The sequence below is a fragment of the Melanotaenia boesemani genome, chromosome 6 (assembly GCF_017639745.1).
Source record: "Melanotaenia boesemani isolate fMelBoe1 chromosome 6, fMelBoe1.pri, whole genome shotgun sequence".
NCBI classification, from domain to species: domain Eukaryota; kingdom Metazoa; phylum Chordata; class Actinopteri; order Atheriniformes; family Melanotaeniidae; genus Melanotaenia; species Melanotaenia boesemani.
This window is the reverse complement of record NC_055687.1, coordinates 32,246,634-32,267,632: the sequence shown is the minus strand read 5'-3', so window position 1 is coordinate 32,267,632 and position 20,999 is coordinate 32,246,634. Positions and strand designations below refer to the sequence as shown.

General features: G+C 40.0%; 3 protein-coding genes across 8 annotated transcripts in view; 2 read left to right on the top strand and 1 right to left on the bottom strand.

The window, feature by feature from the left end:
• Positions 1–429: 429 nt before the first annotated feature.
• On the top strand, positions 430–5,570 carry LOC121641060 (xylose isomerase-like). 2 transcript variants are annotated; one of them, XM_041986930.1, is made up of 14 exons: positions 430–546; positions 864–940; positions 2,133–2,205; positions 2,362–2,474; positions 2,711–2,736; positions 3,003–3,140; positions 3,265–3,374; positions 3,453–3,548; positions 3,632–3,715; positions 3,787–3,913; positions 4,003–4,108; positions 4,734–4,916; positions 5,003–5,077; positions 5,207–5,570. In XM_041986930.1, exons 1-14 carry the CDS (start codon positions 519–521, stop codon positions 5,288–5,290), a joined length of 1,320 nt encoding a protein of 439 aa, XP_041842864.1. In that variant the 5' UTR covers positions 430–518; the 3' UTR covers positions 5,291–5,570. The 2 variants fall into 2 exon arrangements, with proteins under 2 accessions (XP_041842864.1, XP_041842865.1); XM_041986931.1 differs by lacking the exon at positions 430–546 and having other exon boundaries at positions 877–940; positions 2,362–2,472.
• Positions 5,571–7,444: 1,874 nt separating this feature from the next.
• On the top strand, positions 7,445–13,680 carry sqlea (squalene epoxidase a). Its single transcript, XM_041986929.1, has 11 exons — positions 7,445–7,942; positions 8,190–8,436; positions 8,662–8,839; positions 9,107–9,203; positions 9,308–9,421; positions 9,839–10,010; positions 10,485–10,580; positions 11,532–11,674; positions 11,965–12,061; positions 12,156–12,243; positions 12,872–13,680. The coding sequence occupies exons 1-11, from the start codon at positions 7,664–7,666 to the stop codon at positions 13,062–13,064; spliced, it is 1,704 nt and encodes a 567-aa protein (XP_041842863.1). The 5' UTR covers positions 7,445–7,663; the 3' UTR covers positions 13,065–13,680.
• Positions 13,681–15,861: 2,181 nt separating this feature from the next.
• oxr1a (oxidation resistance 1a) overlaps positions 15,862–20,999 on the bottom strand; it is a 184,522-nt gene continuing 179,384 nt past the window's right edge. For all 5 annotated transcript variants that reach the window (XM_041986978.1, XM_041986974.1, XM_041986975.1 and 2 more), the window contains 4 exons: positions 18,740–18,892; positions 18,529–18,624; positions 18,235–18,308; positions 15,862–17,945 (listed from right to left, as the gene is read on the bottom strand). In XM_041986978.1, coding sequence (XP_041842912.1) covers positions 17,810–17,945; positions 18,235–18,308; positions 18,529–18,624; positions 18,740–18,892 — 459 coding nt within the window. In that variant the 3' untranslated portion in view covers positions 15,862–17,809. The remainder of the gene's footprint in view (positions 17,946–18,234; positions 18,309–18,528; positions 18,625–18,739; positions 18,893–20,999) is intronic.

The window sequence follows — 20,999 nt, the reverse complement described above, 5'->3', positions numbered from 1 at the left end:
GGTCAATATTAGCTTTTATTCGGACTAAAAAGGATCAGTATTTATTCTTATTTTATTTAATACAGCAAAATCAAGTAATGAAATAAAATATTATCTTAAATCCCCTAAATCTTATAGCGTTTGGCAGTTTCCAGCAGAGCTGGAGGTGTTGAAGTGGTTCATTTAGAAAAAAAGCTGAAAAAAGTTTTCATAGCAGTTTATTTGAAGTGGATATTTGGTCCTTAATTACTAAGAGATGACTGATACATAAGATCAGATCCGGGTTTTATAAATGTAAACAAAGGTAAGTTGACATAAATCTATGATGAAAAAAAATCATTATAGACTAGTGGTGAAGCGCCATTAAGGTGTGACATTTGAATTGATCTGTAGTTCCTGGTCCACCTGTTTACAAAGAGGTTTGGCGACACCTTGCGGCCGCGGACAGAACTGCACTGTTTTTGTGCACAAACTGAGAGGACGTGGGCAATATTTTTTTACGATCTGCTGGAAGAAACCGTGAAAGTTTTTATCAAGCGATGGCAGCTCAAGAGGAGTTCTTTGCGGGTAAATGCTGAAACAAAACAGAAGCCATACGTTATCTGATGTGTGTTTATTTATGTACACGCTGTTGACAGAAAGTTGGTTTATGCAACGAACTGCGAACAACGGAGCAATTAGATTAGTTTGCCAAACACAGCAGATACTAACGCTGTCCTGGTACAGTTTATGCCCTGATTACACGTTTAAACGACCAGAGTCCTTACTGTGCTTTCACGTGATCTACTTCCAAGACATTTTGTTTCCACGTCTCTTTCACTACATTTCCCAGATGAATGATGCGGGCTGAGTTTGTCATTTTAATAAAAAAAATTACTACACAGGCATTCCCAGGATCCAGTATAAACCAGGTACTAGGCCACAAGATGTCATGTGCTTCAAACACTACAATTCAGGAGAGGTAGGTGTGGCTCCCAAACACACACACACACACACACACACACACACACACACACACACACACACACACAGTCCAAACTGCCATTTTTCTCTCAGCCCAGCCAAATAAAACTCGTTTAAAAATGTCACAAGACCCTTTGAAAAAAGACAACTTATAAATTTTGATAAATATCTACTAGTTATAGTATGTATATATGTTACATATATGTTGTGGAAATTCAGTGCAGTGATTCCATAAAAAAATGCTAAAAACCTTGTTGTTTTTTTTTCTTTTTTTATATTTAAAAGCAGTTAGTTTTTTAGTATTTTTTAGCCATGTATTAAGAGCCATTGTGAAAGGTTCTGAGAGCCACTTGCTGCTCCGGAGCCGCAGGTTGCAGATCCCTGACCCAGACAGATTTAAATATATACACACTCACCAGCCACTTTATCAGGTCTACCTTGCTAGTATCAGGTTGGACCTCTTTTACCTTCAGAACAGTCTTGGTTTTATAGATTCATCAAGTTGAAAAGATTCCTCAGAGGTTTTTCTCCATATTGACATGATAGCATCACACAGTTGCTGCACATCCATAATGAGAATCTCCTGTTCCACCACATCCCAAAGCTGCTCTAATGGATTGAGATGTGGTAACTATGGAGGCCGTTGGAGTCCAGTGAACTCATTATGTTCAAGACAGCAGCTGGAGATGATCTGAGCTTTGTGACATGGTCATAAAGGGATGGACATGGTCAGCAACAATAATCAGGTAGGCTGTGGTGGCTAAACCAGGCCATGTTGGTACTAAGAGGCCCAAAGTGTGCCGAGAAAATATCCCCCACACCTTTACACCAGCAACAGCCTGAACTGTTGATACAATACCTGGATGCTTTTTCTTTTCAGACCATTCTCTGTAAACCCTAGAGATGGATCAGCAGTTTCTGAAATACTCAGACTAACAACTATGCCATCTTCACAGTCATTTAAATCTCCTTTCTTCCTCATTCGGATGCTCAGTTTGAACTTAAGCAGGTCATCCAGGTTTTTATAATTAAATGTATTGAAGTGCTGCCTTGTGATTGGCAGATTAGATATTTAGAATTGAACAGGTGTACCCAATAAAGTGGCAGGTGAGTGTAGAATTTTTTTTCTGGGTCCCTCAGGAAGCTTGTGGGATCTACCTGTGTTTATATCACAGTATTCCTCTGTGCAGGTGCTGATGGGGAGGACGATGGAGGACTGGCTGAGATTCTCTGTCTGTTACTGGCATTCCTTCTGTGGAACTGGTACTGTAACAGCTGAGCTCAGATTAGTCATCAAACAGTCTGGCGAGGCTTCATGCTGACTAATAAGACAAAACAGATAATCAGAACTTGTTTTTTTTTAGCAAGAAATGTCAGAAATGTTCTCCTTTGAGTTTAGTTTTCTATTTTCTCCTGCAGGTGCTGATCCTTTTGGGTTTCCAACCCTCCACCGGGCCTGGAATGAAGGTGCTCCCATGGAGTCGGCTAAGAAGCGACTCCATGCTGCCTTTGAGTTCTTCACCAAGCTTGGTGTGAGGAAATTAAGCTGAATTTTAATATCATATACAGCACCGTGTAAAAAGCTAATGTCAACCCTCATTCCCTTATGAATAGCTATTGGAGAACCATTGCTCAAGATCACGTTAAAAATGACAAGAGTCTGATCTTTTTTAAACAAAATATAAAGAAAAGAGGTCAGCTCAAGAGTTTTACATGGCACTTATTAGAATTATTGAATAATTTCTTAATAATTTGTTTGTTTGCACAGGTCAAGTATTACACGTTTCATGACAGGTGAGTGACTTAACATAATCTTAATTTCAGCCCGACCGAGACTGCAGGTATTTCGACACTTGATACCCAAAGATTAGAAGTTCAAAAGTACCTAAAAAGGTATGCAAGCATAATTAAGTTTATATAACTGAAATATAGTATTTACAGTAAAATCAGCTGCAGCTCAGTCTGCACCTCATCATCCACGTTATCACCCTCAAAGACTCTGGATATTCAGGATTGTCCTGCTAAATGCAATACTCCTCTCAGTCCTCTTCTCCTCACAGAGATATGTCTCCTGAGGGCTCCACCCTGGAGGAGACCAGCAGGAACCTGGATGAAATCACAGACTTGGCTCTGGAGCTGCAGAACCAGACTGGAGTCAAGGTGCTGTGGATTACCTGCAACCTCTTTGCTCACCCAAGGTGAATATTTTATTCCCACACCAGATTTAGAGTTGTACGCTACTGCTCCTTCACATTTGGACAATATTTAGAAAGCAGGATGGTGGAAAAAAATAGCGTTGCACTTTTTATCTGCAATATTCAGGTACATGAATGGTGCAGCCACCAACCCAGACTGCCATGTTCTGGCTTATGCTGGCGCTCAGGTGAAGAAGGGTTTGGACATTGCCAAGAAGCTGGGAGCAGAAAACTTTGGTATGGACAAAAAAACATGTAAAATACACCATTCTTCTTTTGAAAACCTTCCCCTAAGCTTGCCTCTTGACTCCTCAGTGTTTTGGGGCGGCAGAGAAGGTTTCCTTTCCATCCTTAACACCGACGTTGCTGCTGAACTGAAACACATGGCCAACTTCTTCAAAATGGCCGTCAGTACGTAAGCACATGAAAACAGGCAGTGTCTGTCAGTCTCGTGTCCGTGCGGTTCACGTTTACGTCTGTAACTTTATCTCCAGATTACAAAGAGAAGATTGGGTTGAAATGTCAGTTTCTTATTGAACCCAAGCCAAAGGAACCCTGCAAGCACCAGTATGACTACGGTAAGCCACGAACTTCTTTATCCTAATCTTTCAGCGCTGGATGTTTTCTAACTTCTTCTTTTCTGTTTTAGACGCTCTGAGTGTCATAGGCTTCTTAAAGCACTTTGGTTTGGAGAGCCACTTTAAGTTGAACATTGAGCCCAACCACACCACTCTGGCAGGACACTCTTATGAACATGATATTGTCATGGCCTCTGCGTAAGACATCATACTTCGTTTAGAAATTTCATTTAATGTTGCTGCTATGTGTTAAATATTTTTAATCATCATTACTTACTGGTGAATAGTTTTGGCATGCTGGGCTCAGTTGATTCAAACACCGGCTCTCCTGACCTTGGGTGGGACACAGATCAGTTTCCCATGGACATCAGGAACACCACCTTGGTCATGAAGGTAAAATCATTCTGTTTACTTGTAAACATATTTCGTTGTTTTTCTAACTTACACTTTGATGGAAGTAACATTTATCATGTACATTCCTGGAGCCATTGTTGCACTGCAGTGTCCCGACCAGATCCATCCAAATATCCATAATCTCCATACCAACGCTGGTCTCCATGGTGATCGATAACATTGATGCTTTAAACACAACCAACAAGACAGATTTGACATCATGTGAATACACGCAAAGGCTAACGTGTTAGCATCCAGTTACCGTCGTGCACCTCAAGCAGATCAGCCTCTCACAATTTTAAGTCCAGCATGAGTGGTTCTTTTAGCTCTGGCTTTGGTTCAGACACCTCAGAAAAAATTCAGTGTGTGACACTCTGAGCTCAATGCAGATGCTGATGATCTTAATAAGACTAAACTGTTATCAGAAGAGGTTCCCCTTCATAAAATACACTGTCCACGAATGTACTGTTGAAATCTGTGCAGCTTTAATTAACATTTAGGTAACATTTAGGTTTGATTGGTAAGAAATGAGCTTGACATCAATGCTTTGGCTCACTTTAGTGGCAGCAGATGAGATGAGAGAAAATGGAGCCCAGTTATTCCTCAGGATCTAATCTACTTGCAGACTATTGTTGAACAAGGTGGCCTGCAGCCAGGAGGCCTGAACTTTGATGCAAAGGTGCGCAGAGAGTCTACAGACCTCGAGGACCTGTTTATTGCTCACATCGGAGCCATGGACGCCTTCGCAAGAGGACTCAGGAACGCTGTTCGCATCATTGAGGATGGAGTCATCACTGAGATGGTGAAGGTATGTGTGCTGTCCCTACATAAAACAGTTCTCATTTTCCTGCGCTGTTAGTAGAGAACGTCTTGCTTACATCGAACATTAAACAGGATCGATACTCAAGCTTTGGTCATGGCCTGGGGCAGAAGGTGGAGAGTGGCTCTGCTACATTAGAAGAGATGGAGGTAAGGCACCAGATTCCTGAACACAGAGAAAAAAAAACAACAAATTAATTAAATGAGAAAGCAGTTAAATTACACACTAAATCAGTGACAGTGGATGGCTCCCAAATGATTATTTTTTCATGATTGCAGGATTTTATCAAGCAAAATGGTGAGCCGAGAGCAACATCGGGGAAGCAAGAGAAATATGAATCCATCTTTAATCATTACATCTAATAAAAACAGTCCTTCTGTATCTGTGTTTAACTCTAGACCTGCTTTAGATGGTTAATGAAGCTCTACCTAGAGGACTAAATAGGACTAGAAAGTATTTTTTTTTTTTTTTTTTTTTTTTAAATCGTGTTAGCTTATGTCATTAATGAAATTTTTCATTCTAACAGATTAATTCACTACTGACTGTATCAGGATGTGCTTGTACTGCTTTGACCTCCGCATCTTGATATATTTGTATGAGTCAATCACTTGTGTTTTCTGTGTAATAAAGCTTAATGAGTGATAGTGTCTTCTGGCAGATTATCCCTTTTTTTTAACAATGACATTGTGTTTTCAAACATAGCCAAATGATGATTAACTTGCATTTTTATGTGATGATGATGTTTTCTTTTAACTGTGAGGCTGAACATGAAGCTCATGAACTCTAAACAGTTCTCTTGTTCCTACTGTATCTGTTGTGCCAACCAGAGGATTTTTCAGACTTGTACTACATGTTACTTGATGACATGGGTGACACACTCATAAAGACTCCTGAGTCAGGCACTTTAATCTATAATGCTGGTTTTACCTTTTCACTTTTTCAAACTTGAGAAGGTTGTGAGTATCAGGCTAGATGAGCAGCCCTCTTATTTCTGTCAGTAATCTGGCTTTGTGATTAAAAATGACAGATTACAGACTGTGTGACCAGACCAGTATAGGACTTTTCAAACAAATGCATAACATGATCCATATTAATCCAGTTTATAATAAATGTACATTTAAACTGATTCATCAAAAAACAAACAAAAAAAAAACAAAACAACTTGCTGGTTATTTAACAACAGATTTCATCAAATCTCCTTGATTCAGGCCTCCATCCTGAGCATGCATTGGACAGATAGTGGCTGTTGAGGGTGGAGAGGACAGGACGGAGGAGTCAACAAGCACCAAAAGTCAGGGATACCTGCTGGCAAATGGGGGAAAAAATTAATGACAACAACAGTGTCGATTACTGTTACTATACATGGGGAATAAATAGTAGAGAGAAAGAGAAATAGAGGGAGGAGCTCAGTGCATCATGGGATATCACCCCAGCAGCTTCAGCCAATAGTAGCTAAACTAAAGGTTATGGTTAAATGTCACCAAGTCACCCCTATCAGATTTATTTAAAAAGAAAGTTTTGTGTGCTGCATTGCTGCAGGGAGATGTGTTAATAATATTTGTTTAACTTAAAATATTAGTCAGATTGAGAATATATTATTTAAAATAACTGCTCTTACATAACTTTCTCTTAGTTTCATCTTTCCCAGCAGCCTTGCTGAGGTGTATGAATTGAGTTTTTATACGTGAGTTTCATTGAAGTCGGATCTTGCTTGTTTAATTGTATCTGTATTATTTAAACTGGACTGTATCTATATGTTAACCTGCCCTGGGACTACAGGTGGAAATTATCCGGCGGCAAAATCTGGTACAAAGCATATTTTCTCACCTGAGATGAATGTTTTTTTTTAGTGCATGGTCCCCGACAAATAGAAATAAACATCAACATAGAGCTGATTTATTTGATAATTTGCAACACTTCCTCTCTCAAAATCAAATATTAACTATCTCACATGTGCCGTTTGGACATTTTGACAAAAGCCTGTAGAGAGGTGTCACTCTGCCCTTTTCTTGAGGTAGCTTACCACATCTGTCGCCTCTGTAAATTTTTTAAATATAAACCTTGACAGATGTGCTAGTTTGGCCCAAAGCCTTCTAAGGTGAATGTTGTAGCTGTCTATTGCAATTATTGATCTCCTCTCTCTCGCTCTTATTTAAAATAAAGACTGGTTGCTATAGAAACCGCGCGCCGTCTTGTCCCGAGCAGAGAGAAAGACAGTACATGAGCAAACGTGAGCAATCTTTGCTCTTTTTCTACCTCCGCTCTGTGACAGAAATAAAAACGCTCACCTTCCATTGACATCACATCATACTACAGACCTGCCGGACGGCTGACCAATCAGCGGAGAAGAGGAGCCCCGGTGCCGACGCAGCCCTTCAATCAGCGCAAAGCGTGAGCTCTGCTCACCAAGCCCTCGTTTTTGATTGGAGGATTGAGCTGCGCACCAGGCGGGGCGTAGAACCAGCCAATCAGAAGTGGTCCGTCTTTCTTATCATAAATTATTCAGGAGCATCTCTTGAACTGTCTGCGGACAAAAAAACCCGGAGTTACAAAGTCTAGCGTTGGTTTGGGGAATTTTTTAAATTTTTTTATTTTTAGAGCATCGGATGCACAAAATCAAAACAATAATTACTAGTTTAACTTTTTTTGTGTGTGTATCTCTTTGTTTATCTAGGAGGTTTCTTATTGGTACTTTTCTATCATTTAGGCTTTATTATTATTATTATTTTTAAAAGATGTGGACGTTCCTGGGAGTCGCAGCCTTCACATATATATCCAAAAAATCTAACCTAATCTTGAATTTCGCTTTCAAAGAGCTCATTATGGCCGCAGTTTTATTTCTTGCAGCCGGGCTGCTACTCGCATATATCAGGTTTGCTTATGGCCACAAGCTCACAGTCTCCCGGGTAATTAAATTACCTTTCAGTCTCTTGTCTTTTTTACCTGCTATCGACCACTTAATCCCTAAAACCGCAACATGGTGGAGCAAGAAGGCAGATAAAAACTGTAAAAAGGTAAGGCAATTCATCTGGACTTTTAAATATATGAACAAAAGAAGACACGGGCAGGTAGAAGCAGGGAAGCAGCTGTCGTTTGAGCTAATTTATTAATTATTTTGTAATCTTTGTGTCTCATTGTGTGTGTGTGTATGTGTGTGTAGATAAGCTCAAAAAAAGTTGGGAAGTTTATTTTAAACATGTCAGAGATAAGGACATGTACAGTGAATGTTAATGATTATTACCATATCTTCATTGTTTGCAGAGTTGTAGAACAAGAAAAAGAGTGGAAACAAAGAGCTCTGCCTCAGCTTGTGGCTCCTCTGTTGCCCCAGAGCCAGATGTGGTGATAGTTGGGGCAGGTGTCTTGGGCTCAGCAATGGCAGCTGTCCTGGCCAGGGATGGCAGGAAGGTGACGGTGGTGGAGAGGGACCTGAAGGAGCCTGACAGGATAGTGGGAGAGCTGCTGCAGCCCGGAGGTTACAGAGCTCTCAGAGAGTTGGGGCTGGAAGGTTGGTTACTGTGGTATCCTTATTTTTACCCAAAAAACACTTTTCAAAATGTATTTTTTGTTTTGCATATATCCTCTTTGCTTACTATTAGTAAACCTGTCAGGTGGACATAATAAATGTGACTCAGTTTTGTGAAAATGCAAATGAAATGTCTGCATATTGAAGCTCTTTACCTCTGCTCCACAGAATGTAACTGCAGCCTGTTGTGTTGTGTTTGTCCCTCAGACTCAGCGGAGGGTCTGGATGCCCATCTGATAAAAGGCTATGTGATCCATGACATAGCGAGCGGTACAGAGGTGGAGATCCCTTACCCCGAGAAGGAGGGAAGCATCCAGTGCGGACGCGCTTTCCATCACGGTCGATTCATTATGGGCCTGAGAAGAGCCGCCATGGCTGAGCCAAAGTGAGCAGAATCATGAAGAAAACAAATGATGATGTTAATGGATGACAGATCTGGGTGTTAGGAGGAACAGAGGGATCATCTAAAATCAAATGTGAACAGCAAATTTAAATAGGTTATACTATTCAGGCGCCTAATTAATGTGTACCTATCATGTATTAGTTGGGTTATATACACAACTATAAGATAGTTTATCTGATAGTAGTCCACAGTTCCTGGTCTTTGACTGAGTGTAGTGGATGTTTCTAATTGTTCAATTCTGCCCTCTAGTGTCACGTTTATAGAAGGCACAGTGACCAGTTTGCAGGAGGAGGATGGCTGTGTTACCGGAGTCCAGTACAAAGATAAAGAAAGTGGAGACATCAAGGTGAGAGAGAAGAAGGGGGGTCCTGTGCTCATATTTATTCTCTCTCACTTCTCTGACAGATACTGTATTTAGCTAAGGGTGTGTGATGACTGTGTGTCCTGCAGGAGATCTGTGCAGCTCTCACCGTGGTGGCTGACGGCTGTTTCTCCAAATTCAGAAAGAATCTGGTCCCTGGGAAATCTCGCATTTCCTCTTACTTTGTCGGATGCTTGATGAAGGTATTAATTAAAGTTATATGCAGTATAAATAAGTGGACAGCAATAAAATGAATAGTTCATTAGACCTAGATGGCCTAATTTTGGGAAGTTCACATCTCTTTTCAGCTCATTTGTTGCATTTGGAGAACAAATTACATTTAAAATGTAATTTGTTATTGATTTATGATTTCAAATACAAATGCAAGTTGAAATAAAATGTGTTTATTTTATTAAGCCCCACATAGAAATAAAATGTCTAAATACTGATTCAAAGTTCCCTCTGGCAAAAAAACACATGGAAGATGCTGATTTAAGTGTCAAACAAATGTTACTCTGAGTATGAGGTGAAGGCATCTAAAAGAAGTTAACAATAACAAATCTTATGGAAACAGGTTTGTAAACGAAGTTAGAATGAGTTGCCACTGTTCCTCTCTACAGGACTGTCCCCAGTTTAAATCCAACCATGCAGAGCTGGTGCTAGCCCACCCCAGCCCAGTTCTCATCTACCAGATCTCCTCCTCTCACACCAGGGTGCTTGTAGACATCAGAGGGGAAATGCCTCGAAACCTTCCAGAGTACATGGCTGAGAAAATCCACCCACAGCTGCCAGGTAAATGGTGTACTAGCTACTTTATTTTGTTTTTGCTGTGGGTTGTTTATTGTATAATTTCAAATGAACAATGACCTTTGGCCTGAGGACAAACAGCTCTAGTGAGACAAATAAAGTTTATTTAAAGTTCAGGATCATGAGGCAATGATGCCAGAGGTGGTGGTCGATAGGAATACACCCAGACTGTGGTGTGTACCACCAGGGAGGCTGCAGTGGAAGTATTTGACATTCATGGAGCACTCTGCTATTCAGCTGAAATATCAAAGACACAATATCATAGCATCAGCTCCAATAACCTTGAAAGAGGTCCAGCTGGAATGGGGGCGTCGGTTACACTGATGCATTGATAAATGTACATTCACACACCAAGAGAAAAGGCTTTTCCATGTGCATGTTCCCAGCATCCACCTGTAGAGTTTCATCCACAGAGCCAGCCAACTCAGACCTCCTGCACTCTCTCTTTCTTTCTTTCAGAACATTTAAAGGAGTCTTTCATGGAGGCGCTTCAGAACGATCGACTCCGGTCCATGCCAGCCAGCTTCCTCCCTCCCTCTCCTGTCAACAAGCCAGGTACCGAAGTCTTACTGGCAGTGTAACATAAAGATAAAGTAACTGAACTGACTGATGTGTGTATTTATGATGCACGTCTTGGAAAGTAGTTTTTTTTTTTCTTTGGTCATTACTGTACAAATTAAACTAATGTACAATCAGTCTGTCTTTATCGCACGGTTATCTCAAACTTTTACACTATCTTGTTTAATGGATACATTGAATATGTGCTTTATAGACCCATATCTACAGTTATTGGGATATTTTAACACTGTGGGGAAATGCATTTCTTGCTGGAAACTCTATGTGAAAACTGATTTAGTTTGTGTCACAAACCAAATTAAGATAAAGCTCTAGATAGCAGATGGTTAGCAGAAATGATCAAGAAAAATTTGAAAAAGGAGAAATGGCCACCCCTAATTCTGCCCAATTTCGTTTATTCAACCGCACAAAAAAACAAATCTACAGACAAAAAAATGTGTGATTTTTACACCTGGGCTCTTGTAGGATTTAACTAAATAAGTTACTGTGTTAATCAGCAAGCTTTAGAGGGGTCAGGTTAGTGGTCTTTTAGTCCACTATGAACCCACCTACTTACCCACCTGCCTGGTCAACAATGAATCCATGACATTACTGAACCCATTCATGAGACAGACCCTGCAGAGATGCAACATGTTGAATAATGAGTTTCAGAGATGATGCTACAAGCAGATTTCGTTCCCTTCAGGCAGAACCAGGCACTGTAAAGTCACCTCTTAGTTTGTGGACCACCGTTTTAAAGGCTGATCATAGTTGGATAAGTGGGTGGAACTGGGGATAGGCATTTAAGCACTTAGTTATTATAGTATTATTTTCCATATTTACTGGTCTAGCTTAGAATTAAAGTCTGGTGGAATCAAAGACTAGTGTTAAGGATAGAATAAACTGTGATCAGATATGAGGCTTAAGATTAAACAGTACTCTTATTTGCAGGCGTGCTTCTCCTGGGTGATGCTTACAACATGAGGCATCCTCTGACGGGAGGAGGGATGAGCGTTGCTCTCAATGACGTTCGGATCTGGAGAATTCTGCTCAAGAAGATTCCAGATCTATATGATGAGGCAGCCTTACTACAGGTAAAATTACTTACTACAGTGTTTCCCCTTCAAACTTTTGGTGAAGGTTAGACTGCATTCAAATAAGCATAGAGAACTGTGTGGTCTTTTATTAGTGGAAAAAGAAGAAGAAAAAAAAAAGCCTTGCAGTTCCGTTTCTATATTGATTTTTCTGGATCAAAGCCGTCCATAAATACAAGCAGACGGTATATTTTGAGTCAGCTGTATCATCTTTTATTACTTTCTACTCTAGGTGGGAGATTGCAGACCAGTGTGCAAAATTACACCCTGTGTTTTCTCCGTCTCAATAGGCAAAGAAAAAATTCCACTGGGAACGCAAGTCATCACATTCCTTTGTAGTGAATATTTTGGCCCAGGCCCTGTACGAACTGTTTGCAGCCACAGACAGTAAGTCCCTGTCTGCCTTTGCATCTAACACTTGGAAGAAAAAAAGTGATTACAATTGTTATTTGGATTTTCCTCATGTCTGTGTTTTAACTAGATTCCCTTCATGAGCTAAGGAAGGCCTGTTTCCAGTACTTTAAGCTTGGTGGGCAGTGCATCAGTGGGCCTATTGGACTCCTCTCAGTGTAAGCGCTCAATACTGACCTCCATAATAAGAATAGAAAGTGTTCAAGTATGATGAAATGGAAAAAACTTTTAGATCAATGGAAATATTTTTACCCATATTTAGCTGGTTTATTAATGATGGTGAGATAAGCGAATGCTGGTAAACTGCAGTGCAGTATTTTACTAGATTGGACAGCAAAATACTTTAAACATACAGCTCATACAGACAATACTGCATAAAATGCTAAAATTATAACATATAATAACACTACAATAATAGTACAACAGATAATACTGTTATAAAAAAAGAGTTGCTGATTAGTAGATTGCTAGCTTAGTGTAGCTAAAGAGATCATACCTGCCTAAAATCCCATAGATAGTTAAATAAAAGCTGGACCCGATTTAATTGAATTTATTTATTCTGTACAAAAAAAAAGTGAATCTAAGAAATTTATATTAGGAAGGGGTAAAAATTGGTCATTTAATCTAGTTTCAGTATTTATGCTAAGCTAATTATCTGCCGTATCAGAGTCAGTGTTTAGGCAAACTTGCTAAGAAAGGAGACCATTTCCAAAATGCTAAACCATTCCTTTTAACACTAGAGTCAAAATTTTAGAGGGATTTTTAATGTCATTATTCAATCACCAGGTTGACACCCAAGCCCATGACCCTTATTGGACACTTCTTTGCTGTGGCGCTGTATGCCGTCTACTTCAACTTCAAGGCTGAATCATGGAGCACCAAACCCAGGGCGATATTTAAGAGTGGAGTCATCCTGTACCGAGCCTGCACAGTCATGTTTCCACTCATTTACTCTGAATTCAAGTACCTTGTCTACTAGACCGCACATCTGGATGTAAAGTTTGAACTCTGCGTGTGTGTATGGGGTCTTAAAAAGATTCCTGTTGGAAACCCACACTTCAAACCATCTGTTGACTTTTGAGGATATTTTTACAGACTTTCCCTCCTAATGCCTTAATCTCTATAAATATTACATCATTCCAAGAGATATACTTGAACAACAAAGTTGTTTTCAGTTACATCTTCATGAATTATACACTATTGTCATTGAACACGCTTTATTATGGCCTTATTATGCAGAAGTGCCTTAATGGCGTCCTGTTCTCACCTACAACAGTGCCCTGTCTGCTGAAGGCTTAGGAAGAGGAAAACACTGTTTCTGTTGTTTTTTTTTTCTTGTTGCATTCCTACGGGAATCCCCTTTAATGAATTCATTTTTAAATTTGAGGCACATATTAAGATAAGAAGCAGCATCATCTTTGCATCGTATTTTTCAGGGTATTCTTTGCCTGTTTTGCTGAGTAAAATGTCAGAATTTCTCTATTTGAGTAAGTTAAACATTTTCTGTCCTTTATTTAATTTTTTTTCCAGGAAATTGTCTCTGAACAGTCTTAATCCTGCTGGATACCAGTAAAGTTCTGATATACACTCACTGGTCACTTTATCTGGTAAACCTTGCTAGTACCAGGTTGGACCCTGTTTTAACTGCTTTAATTCTTGGTGTCATAGATTCAACAAGGTGAAACATTCCTCAGATTTTTCTCCATATTCACATAGCATCACACAGTTGTTGCAGATTTGTCTGCTGAATGATCTCCCGTTCCACCTCATCCCAAAGCTGCTCTATGGATTGAGATCTGGTGACTGTGAACTCCTTGTCATGCTTTGTGACATGGTGCATTATCCTGCTGAAAGTAGCCATCAGAAGATGGTCATAAAGTGATGGACATGGTCAGCAACAATACTCAGGTATGCTGTGATGTTTAAACCATGCCAAGTTGGTACAAATGAGTCCAGTGTGTGCCAAAAATATTCCTTACACTATTAAAATACCAGCAACATCTTGAACTATTGATCCAAGGCAGGACAAATCCATGCTTTCATGTTTCCACCAAATCCTTACGCCATCTGATTGTGAGGCTGAAACAGACTCACCAGACTAGGGAAAGTTTTTACATCTTCTATTGTCCAGTGTTGGTGAGTGTGTGTGAATTGTAGCCTCAGTTTCCTGTTCTTAGCTGACAGGAGGCACCCGGTGTGTCTTCTGCTGCTGTAGCCCATCTGCTCCAAGGCTGGATGTATTGTGTTCAGGAACGGTATTCTTTATAGTTTGGTTGGAACTAGTGATTATTGGAATTCCTGTTGTCTTTCGATCATCTCCAACCAGTCTGCCCATTCTCCTCTGACATCAACCAACAATCATGACATGTTAAATGCCACTTAAAGCCCCTTTTTTCCCCATTTTCATGCTCAGTTTGATCTTCAGCAAGTCATCGTAGTCATGTCTACATGTCTGAATGTATAGAGTTGCTGGGATAATTGGCAAATTAGCCATTTGTATTAACAAGCAATTGAACAGGTAAACCTGATAAAGTGACCAGCTAGTGTATGCACGGTACGTATATATCATATATCAGTACCAGCCCATGGTATGAAGCTCAGGAGTTGGTTACTTCTTTGCTGATATGGGAGTGTTGCACTGCCCTCCGCCTGTGTTTGCCTTGATGAATTGTAAATTCAAATAATTAAACAAGGTAATTTTTATACAAATACATTGGTTAAAAAATAAATGACACTTTTGTTGTGGCACATTTACTGGAGAGGCTGCATTTCACTACCATGACACACATCAGTTGTACCTTGTTTGTACCGACAGACCTGCAGTTTCAATTAATTACTAGACTTTTATTTATTATCTACAACTTTGATTATCTAGATTTAATTTTTCATTGGAGTTTTTAAAATTTTACCCAAGGCTCAAGGGAAGAAAATACTTATCAAAATCCTCCAATTTGCATCTCATCCATAAATCTCAAGGTTGTTTGGTTTGTTCGGCCTTACAGTTGTAATGTGAGGATATTTTCCAGGTGGTAGTTTCAGAAAGTAGCCTTGACCTGTTGATAAAATGTCTTCAATAAGCAACCAGACCAGAAAGAAATGAAATGATTGAAAATGGACGCTGTAAGACATATGGCCAGTAGATGGCACTCACTCCCAGCTGCAGGATTTCTCACACTGCTTTAAGCTCTTAGCTCACTTGATAGGATAAAGGAGTCCTGCTGTGCTTTAAAATTTAAATTCAGGACACATTACAGTCAAAATACCATGACTTTCAGGGGAATATTTTAAAGAATAAATTCCCCATAAGGTCTCGCTGCTGCTGCTTCTTTATCTAAGAATGAATGAGTAGTAACTGATGATTTATTTTTTCAAAGTATATAACACAATAGCAATTAAAGTTGGCCAGTTATCACAGCAGGATTCCTACACACAAGGACTTTAAAGTACTTTCTGGGTCAAATTAAAAACTTAAAATACAAAATATTTCAATCAAATAAGTCTCATTGGTTATTCCAGTCAAATTAAATCCCATCATTAACTGCTTCTGTGGCTGTGTCAGCATTATGAAGGGTTTTTACTGTCAGACTTTTGTGTTATCATTTAATTATTTTACACTGCAAATTATGAAGACGTACTCCCGTCTCCACATACCTTCAGCCGCATGGTGACAAACCACCTGAAGAAGAAACAGACCATAAAGTGGTTGGACTTAATTAAAACTTAAATCGAAGTTTAAGGCAGAAAAAGAAACATCACAAATTGAGGAATATCCCAGGTTACAACAATTAATTTAGCTTTATTGTTATTTATACATCACAGATACATTGTTCTGGTGAAATAATCGGAAGAATTATCCATATTTTACTCTGTGACTTTCCACAAGGACACAAATACTGGTGTGGAAGACCAGAATAAAGGGGGGAAAAAGGCTCCATGGGGAGGGTGACGTACTGTACACACTTCCCTTCGCCCGCTTCAATCTGCCTGTCCAAGGGGCCATCGACCTGTATACCTACCTGTACCTGCTCAGACTCACCTGACGGCCATGTGCGGAGAGAAACCGAAGCCTGCTGCTTCGTTTAACCACATTCAACATCCCCCCTCTTCCTGCTGTAGAGTAATCCTCCTTTTCAGACAGAACATTAGGGTACATCCCTGTTGGTATTGGTAGCAGCAAGCTTTCTACTAACAGTTAACATCATGGTCTTTAAAAAAAAAAAAAAAAAAAAATACTGTACAGCTACTGCTAAGAGAACTTAAGAACCTGGCCATGACACTTTCACACCAGATTAAAGTGCTAGAAGCAACCCACCAATCCACACTTTATTTTATATATATATATATTTTTTATATAGCATTATGTATTTTTCTATATATTTATATATATATATATATATATATATATGTATAGGAACAAATCTACTTTAAACATTAATTTACAGGATAATATACATTATATAGTAACAGCTGAAATATCAGCACAAATATATCACTGTCACACTCAACAGCAAAATATATATGATTATATTAACTCATATATAATCATATATATCAATATATAATTGTCAAATATGCATGTAAAACAATTAACCACGTCTCAGGCTTTTCAAATAATACCCAGAGAAGCAATTGTGTATCAAGACGTAAAAGCTTTACAAGTTTTCTCTCTTGAAAGAGTGACAGGTGACGGCAAAAGTGCCGTGACCTGCGGATTATTTGAGGTCACAGGACAGTTATTTGCATATTCCACGAATCTATTGCAACACGTTACTGTCTACAAACAGTACAGCCGGCGTCCTGCGAGGGTTAGCCGGTGTTAGCTGGACTCACGCGTACACCCACTGAACAGAACATTACGACGATGGGTGGTCTGATTATAGCTATGTGCTTTCAGATGGTGTGCTATGACAGTGAACAACAGGAGGACTACAATACACGATACTCAACAAGTTTAGCCTCAAGAGGACAACCCAAACCTGTACTGGAAAAAGACTAACCCACCTCCCCCCTGCACTACACACAGCAAATAATCTCTTCTCAGAGTTTAAGTGTCATCACATCCTGTTGCCAAAGTGTTTATGTTGTCACAAATCACCATTTTTATTGGGACACTCCACAAACAAGAGTAATGGAATGTGATAAGCTTCCGTCTACTGGCTCTCCCGCTAACTGGGTCTCTCTCCGTCAAGGCTGACAGCACAGTGAGTAACATCCTACTGAGTGAACAAAGTTCTACGGGTTGGAGAGGGCGCAGGGGGACTCCTTGAACTTCTGTAAAGTTCTGATTGGGACCAATAGAGCAGTTCTCTCTTCTTGCAGCAGTCCCAAACCTCAGCAACGATGGTCTTCGCTGCCTTTCGGTCCTCTGTGAGGTCTCCATGGTCCCTGCCCTGCCCCCCTTCCTCTCACCCCTGTGATACAACCTTGCATCATCACACACTCCCCCTACTCTGCAAAAAACGCTGCACAAGGCTGTAACAAGATACACACGAAGGTCATTTTTCACAAAGAAAAAAAAAAAACAAAAAAACAAAGCTCCGTAATAACTGCAGTAGTAACGCACAACAAGCATCCAATAGCTGGCTTCCAGACTGAGGAGCCCTGGTGATGTGCAGTTAAGTTTGGGACGTTGCCATTGTTCTATAGGAGATGGACTCCTTGGTTTGCCCTTTGAAGGACTTGATTTTTTTTTCTTTTTAATTTTCCCTGTGGTGCACTGTCTTGTTATTCAAAAGCCCAGATCTCTATGTCCTGCACATAGAAATCCTCCTTTTTTGAGAGCATAGGGTTCCCAAAAGTTTTACAGGAGTGACTCCTGCCGTGGTAGAGGTCTCCATCCAGCCACAGGCCAAACTCACCGCTACGAGAGAAGAAAACACAGTCAGAACAAAAGCAAAGCTTAAAAAGTTGCATGAAAAAAAAAAAAAAAATTAAGTGATGCAAGTCGGTAAACATTACTCAAGATTTACAAGCTTTACTGAGCTTTGACATTCACGCCTTCACATAATCAGCCACTTTAGTTTCACTTTTTCAAGCACATTTATTCAAGAACCTTCCAAATTACAGTCAAATTTGTCTGAAATGATGCCAAGACAAGAAATAAGTAATTATTCATACTGTTACTGTCAGAGGGTGCATATCTGGCTCACCTTCCTCCACCAAAAGCTAAAGAATCCATGTCTCCTTTCATGAAAAACATGTTGTCCCCTGTCCATTTGTAAACCTGTCAAGAACACACACACAAAAACACAAGTTTACTTTTTTAGTCTTCTAAAACATGTTCAGAAGCACCCGGATGTTGCCTACACTGATGAATGAAATAACATGTTGTATAAAGAGGGATGGAGATGCCCTCTAATCATTAAGGATATTGTATACTGATAAAAGGGGACACTGAATTTTTATAGAAACACATTATTTTCTAACTTGGGGAAGTTTTGTACCTCAAACTCTGGATTGAAGGTAAAGAGGAAAGTCTCTCCCGTGCCATAAAAGCCATCGCTGACCTTAAACGGCTCAGATGCCAGAGCACCAAACACCTACAGAAACACAGACACAGAGGAGTAACTGAGGAGGGGACTTTTTAGAAATTGATCAGCATCACAACGCCACTGTAAGACTGTTGCCTGTTTTCTTATTAGATCTGCAGCTTACCTGGCCGTCACTGTCTTTGATGACCAGAAGGACTGGACTGTCCTGGCCCTGCATGGTTCTATACAGTGTCTTAATGCTCATGCCATGCTTTGATGTGCCAAAGGCCAGCATCCATGGGTACCCAATGGTGCGTGGTGGGAGATTCCTGGCAAGCTGTGGAGTGAAAGTGAGAAAATAAAGAACTGAAGGGATGATAGAAAAAAAGAGAACAAAATTGAAATGGAAAGGTCACAGCCATTAACGCTCAATTACATCTGCAGTGACCCTTTGACACCATCTGGCGTTTAAAGAGGAGTAACAGGGCTCCAAACATGGAGAGCAGCCTCGAGAGAAAGAGAGGTCCAGCACTCCCTGAGAGAGCCCGCCGCCCGGCTGCAGACAGACTGAAGGATTAACACAGCGGCTGTGGTGCATGGGGAGATAAAGCCAACAAAGGCGCTGGAGGAACTGTGCAGCGTATGCTTCATTTTAACAGACAGATAAAACAGACACTGACTAAAACATGGAATTAAAGTGACAACTTTTTACAGGAAGCTGCATAGTTTCTGCTGTATAGAACAAAGGCAGCCTTTAAATGTTTTGTTCACTCCAGTGAGCCCATTAGTCCCCTTGGCCGTTTTCTTGTTGGCTCAGCACATGCTTTAATGGTGGATCTGAAGCAGTTATGTGGTGAGCAGGCAGGAAATAAAACCACGAGGAGATGAAGCCCAACTCTGCACCGCTGTGAGCCGGGTCTGAGCTCCGTCCTGAGTGATGAAAGAAAGCTGCGCATTGGCAGTAGATTGGTAAATGAGCCAACGGGGACTCATTTGGAGTAGAGTGTGTGTGTGTATTAACCTGCAGTGGCTTCAAAATAACATTAAAGGTAAAAGTTTTATATCTAGTTCACATGCAACGTCATTGCAATGTGGATTCTTTAATAATCATAAAAAAAACAAACCGTTCGTGTCACATTTCTATTGATCAGCTGACCAACCAGGTCATTTGTTTCACCGGCTGATGTAAGGAGGCATCAAGTGACCTATGTGTTTACAACATTGTAAGTAATCCTGCTCTGCATGCGTTCATCAAGTCACCTAACAACTGGTGGATGTGCAGAGACTACGCTTACTCCCAAAGCACCGTGGTGAGAAAACAAGGCTTAAAAGGAGCTACGTGATATCTGATGTTTGAAATTAAATGACCAGCAAATTCTTCTGATTTGCATGTTAACCTTTGAGGTAGCAGCATGATGCACAAGCTGTAGAGAAACTGTAAACACCTGATTATTTTTTCTTTTACTTACTGCCAACAAATTACACGGAAAATATTGACTCTTTCTGACTTCATTAAAATTTAAAAATACTTCAAGCCCACTGTTAACAGTTAAGTAATACATCTGTATATTTTTAGTTTAACAAGAAGCATGGACAGTTCTATGAGGCGACTGCTGCTTATGCTGTGGAAGAGGAGTAAACAATGTAAGGGCTGGGAATTATTTTCAGTAGTTAATACAAATACAGTCTGCCAGCGTGTATTTAAAACAACAGACGAGTTTACGTGGCAGACTCACAGTAAACTGGGTATGATGCCCATGCTCATTGCAATAACAGGGGTATGCCACCCAGTGAAATTGTGTAGCTCATAGACGTGTTTTAATCTATTATTTTTTCTGCCTCCTGTCCAAAATGATATACCCAAAATAAATGGCTTATATCTTCACAGCTACAAGGGCTGTGTGTATAATCTTGCTCACAAAAGAAAGCTGAGATATGTGTGATTACTACAGAAGTGTCAGAATCAGGAAAGAGATAAACAGTAAAAAACAGAGAATAGCAGCCCAGTTCATTAATGAGTTAGCAAAGTAATGCCTGATGAGGAAATGTGCAAAAGTACAAGCTTAAAAAAAACAAACAAACAAAAAAAAAACAACAAAACAAAACAGAGTTTTACAGATGTTTTAATAGAGGTGTTACACAGGTAAATATCTAAGGAACCTATCAGCCAATGTAGATGATGGACACCTCTATCAATGGTAAGAGTCAGGAGAATTGAGGGAAAGCCTCCAAATTCAACTTAGAAACACCACGAAGATCCAGAAAGAAGTGAAACTCAAGCTAGTACAGTGTTTCCCCTACCATCATATCTGGGGAGCCTCCCTCTAGAACAGGTTTATACTGTCCTCTTTCATTAAAAATAACTAAACAGTCTGATGTTATTTATCTGATTAACATGTCGTTTAGTAGCTGCTCTCTGTGTCTGTGATGGAGATCCGCCCTGA

Coding starts and splice junctions, on each gene's coding strand:
- LOC121641060 (XM_041986930.1), top strand. CDS start 519: ATGGCAGCTCAAGAGGAGTTCTTTGCGG. Junction 2,475..2,710: donor AGTTCTTCACCAAGCTTGGT/GTGAGGAAATTA, acceptor TTGTTTGCACAG/GTCAAGTATTACACGTTTCA. Junction 4,109..4,733: donor ACACCACCTTGGTCATGAAG/GTAAAATCATTC, acceptor ATCTACTTGCAG/ACTATTGTTGAACAAGGTGG.
- sqlea (XM_041986929.1), top strand. CDS start 7,664: ATGTGGACGTTCCTGGGAGTCGCAGCCTTCACATATATATCCAAAAAA. Junction 8,437..8,661: donor CAGAGAGTTGGGGCTGGAAG/GTTGGTTACTGT, acceptor TTTGTCCCTCAG/ACTCAGCGGAGGGTCTGGAT. Junction 9,204..9,307: donor AAGAAAGTGGAGACATCAAG/GTGAGAGAGAAG, acceptor TGTGTCCTGCAG/GAGATCTGTGCAGCTCTCAC.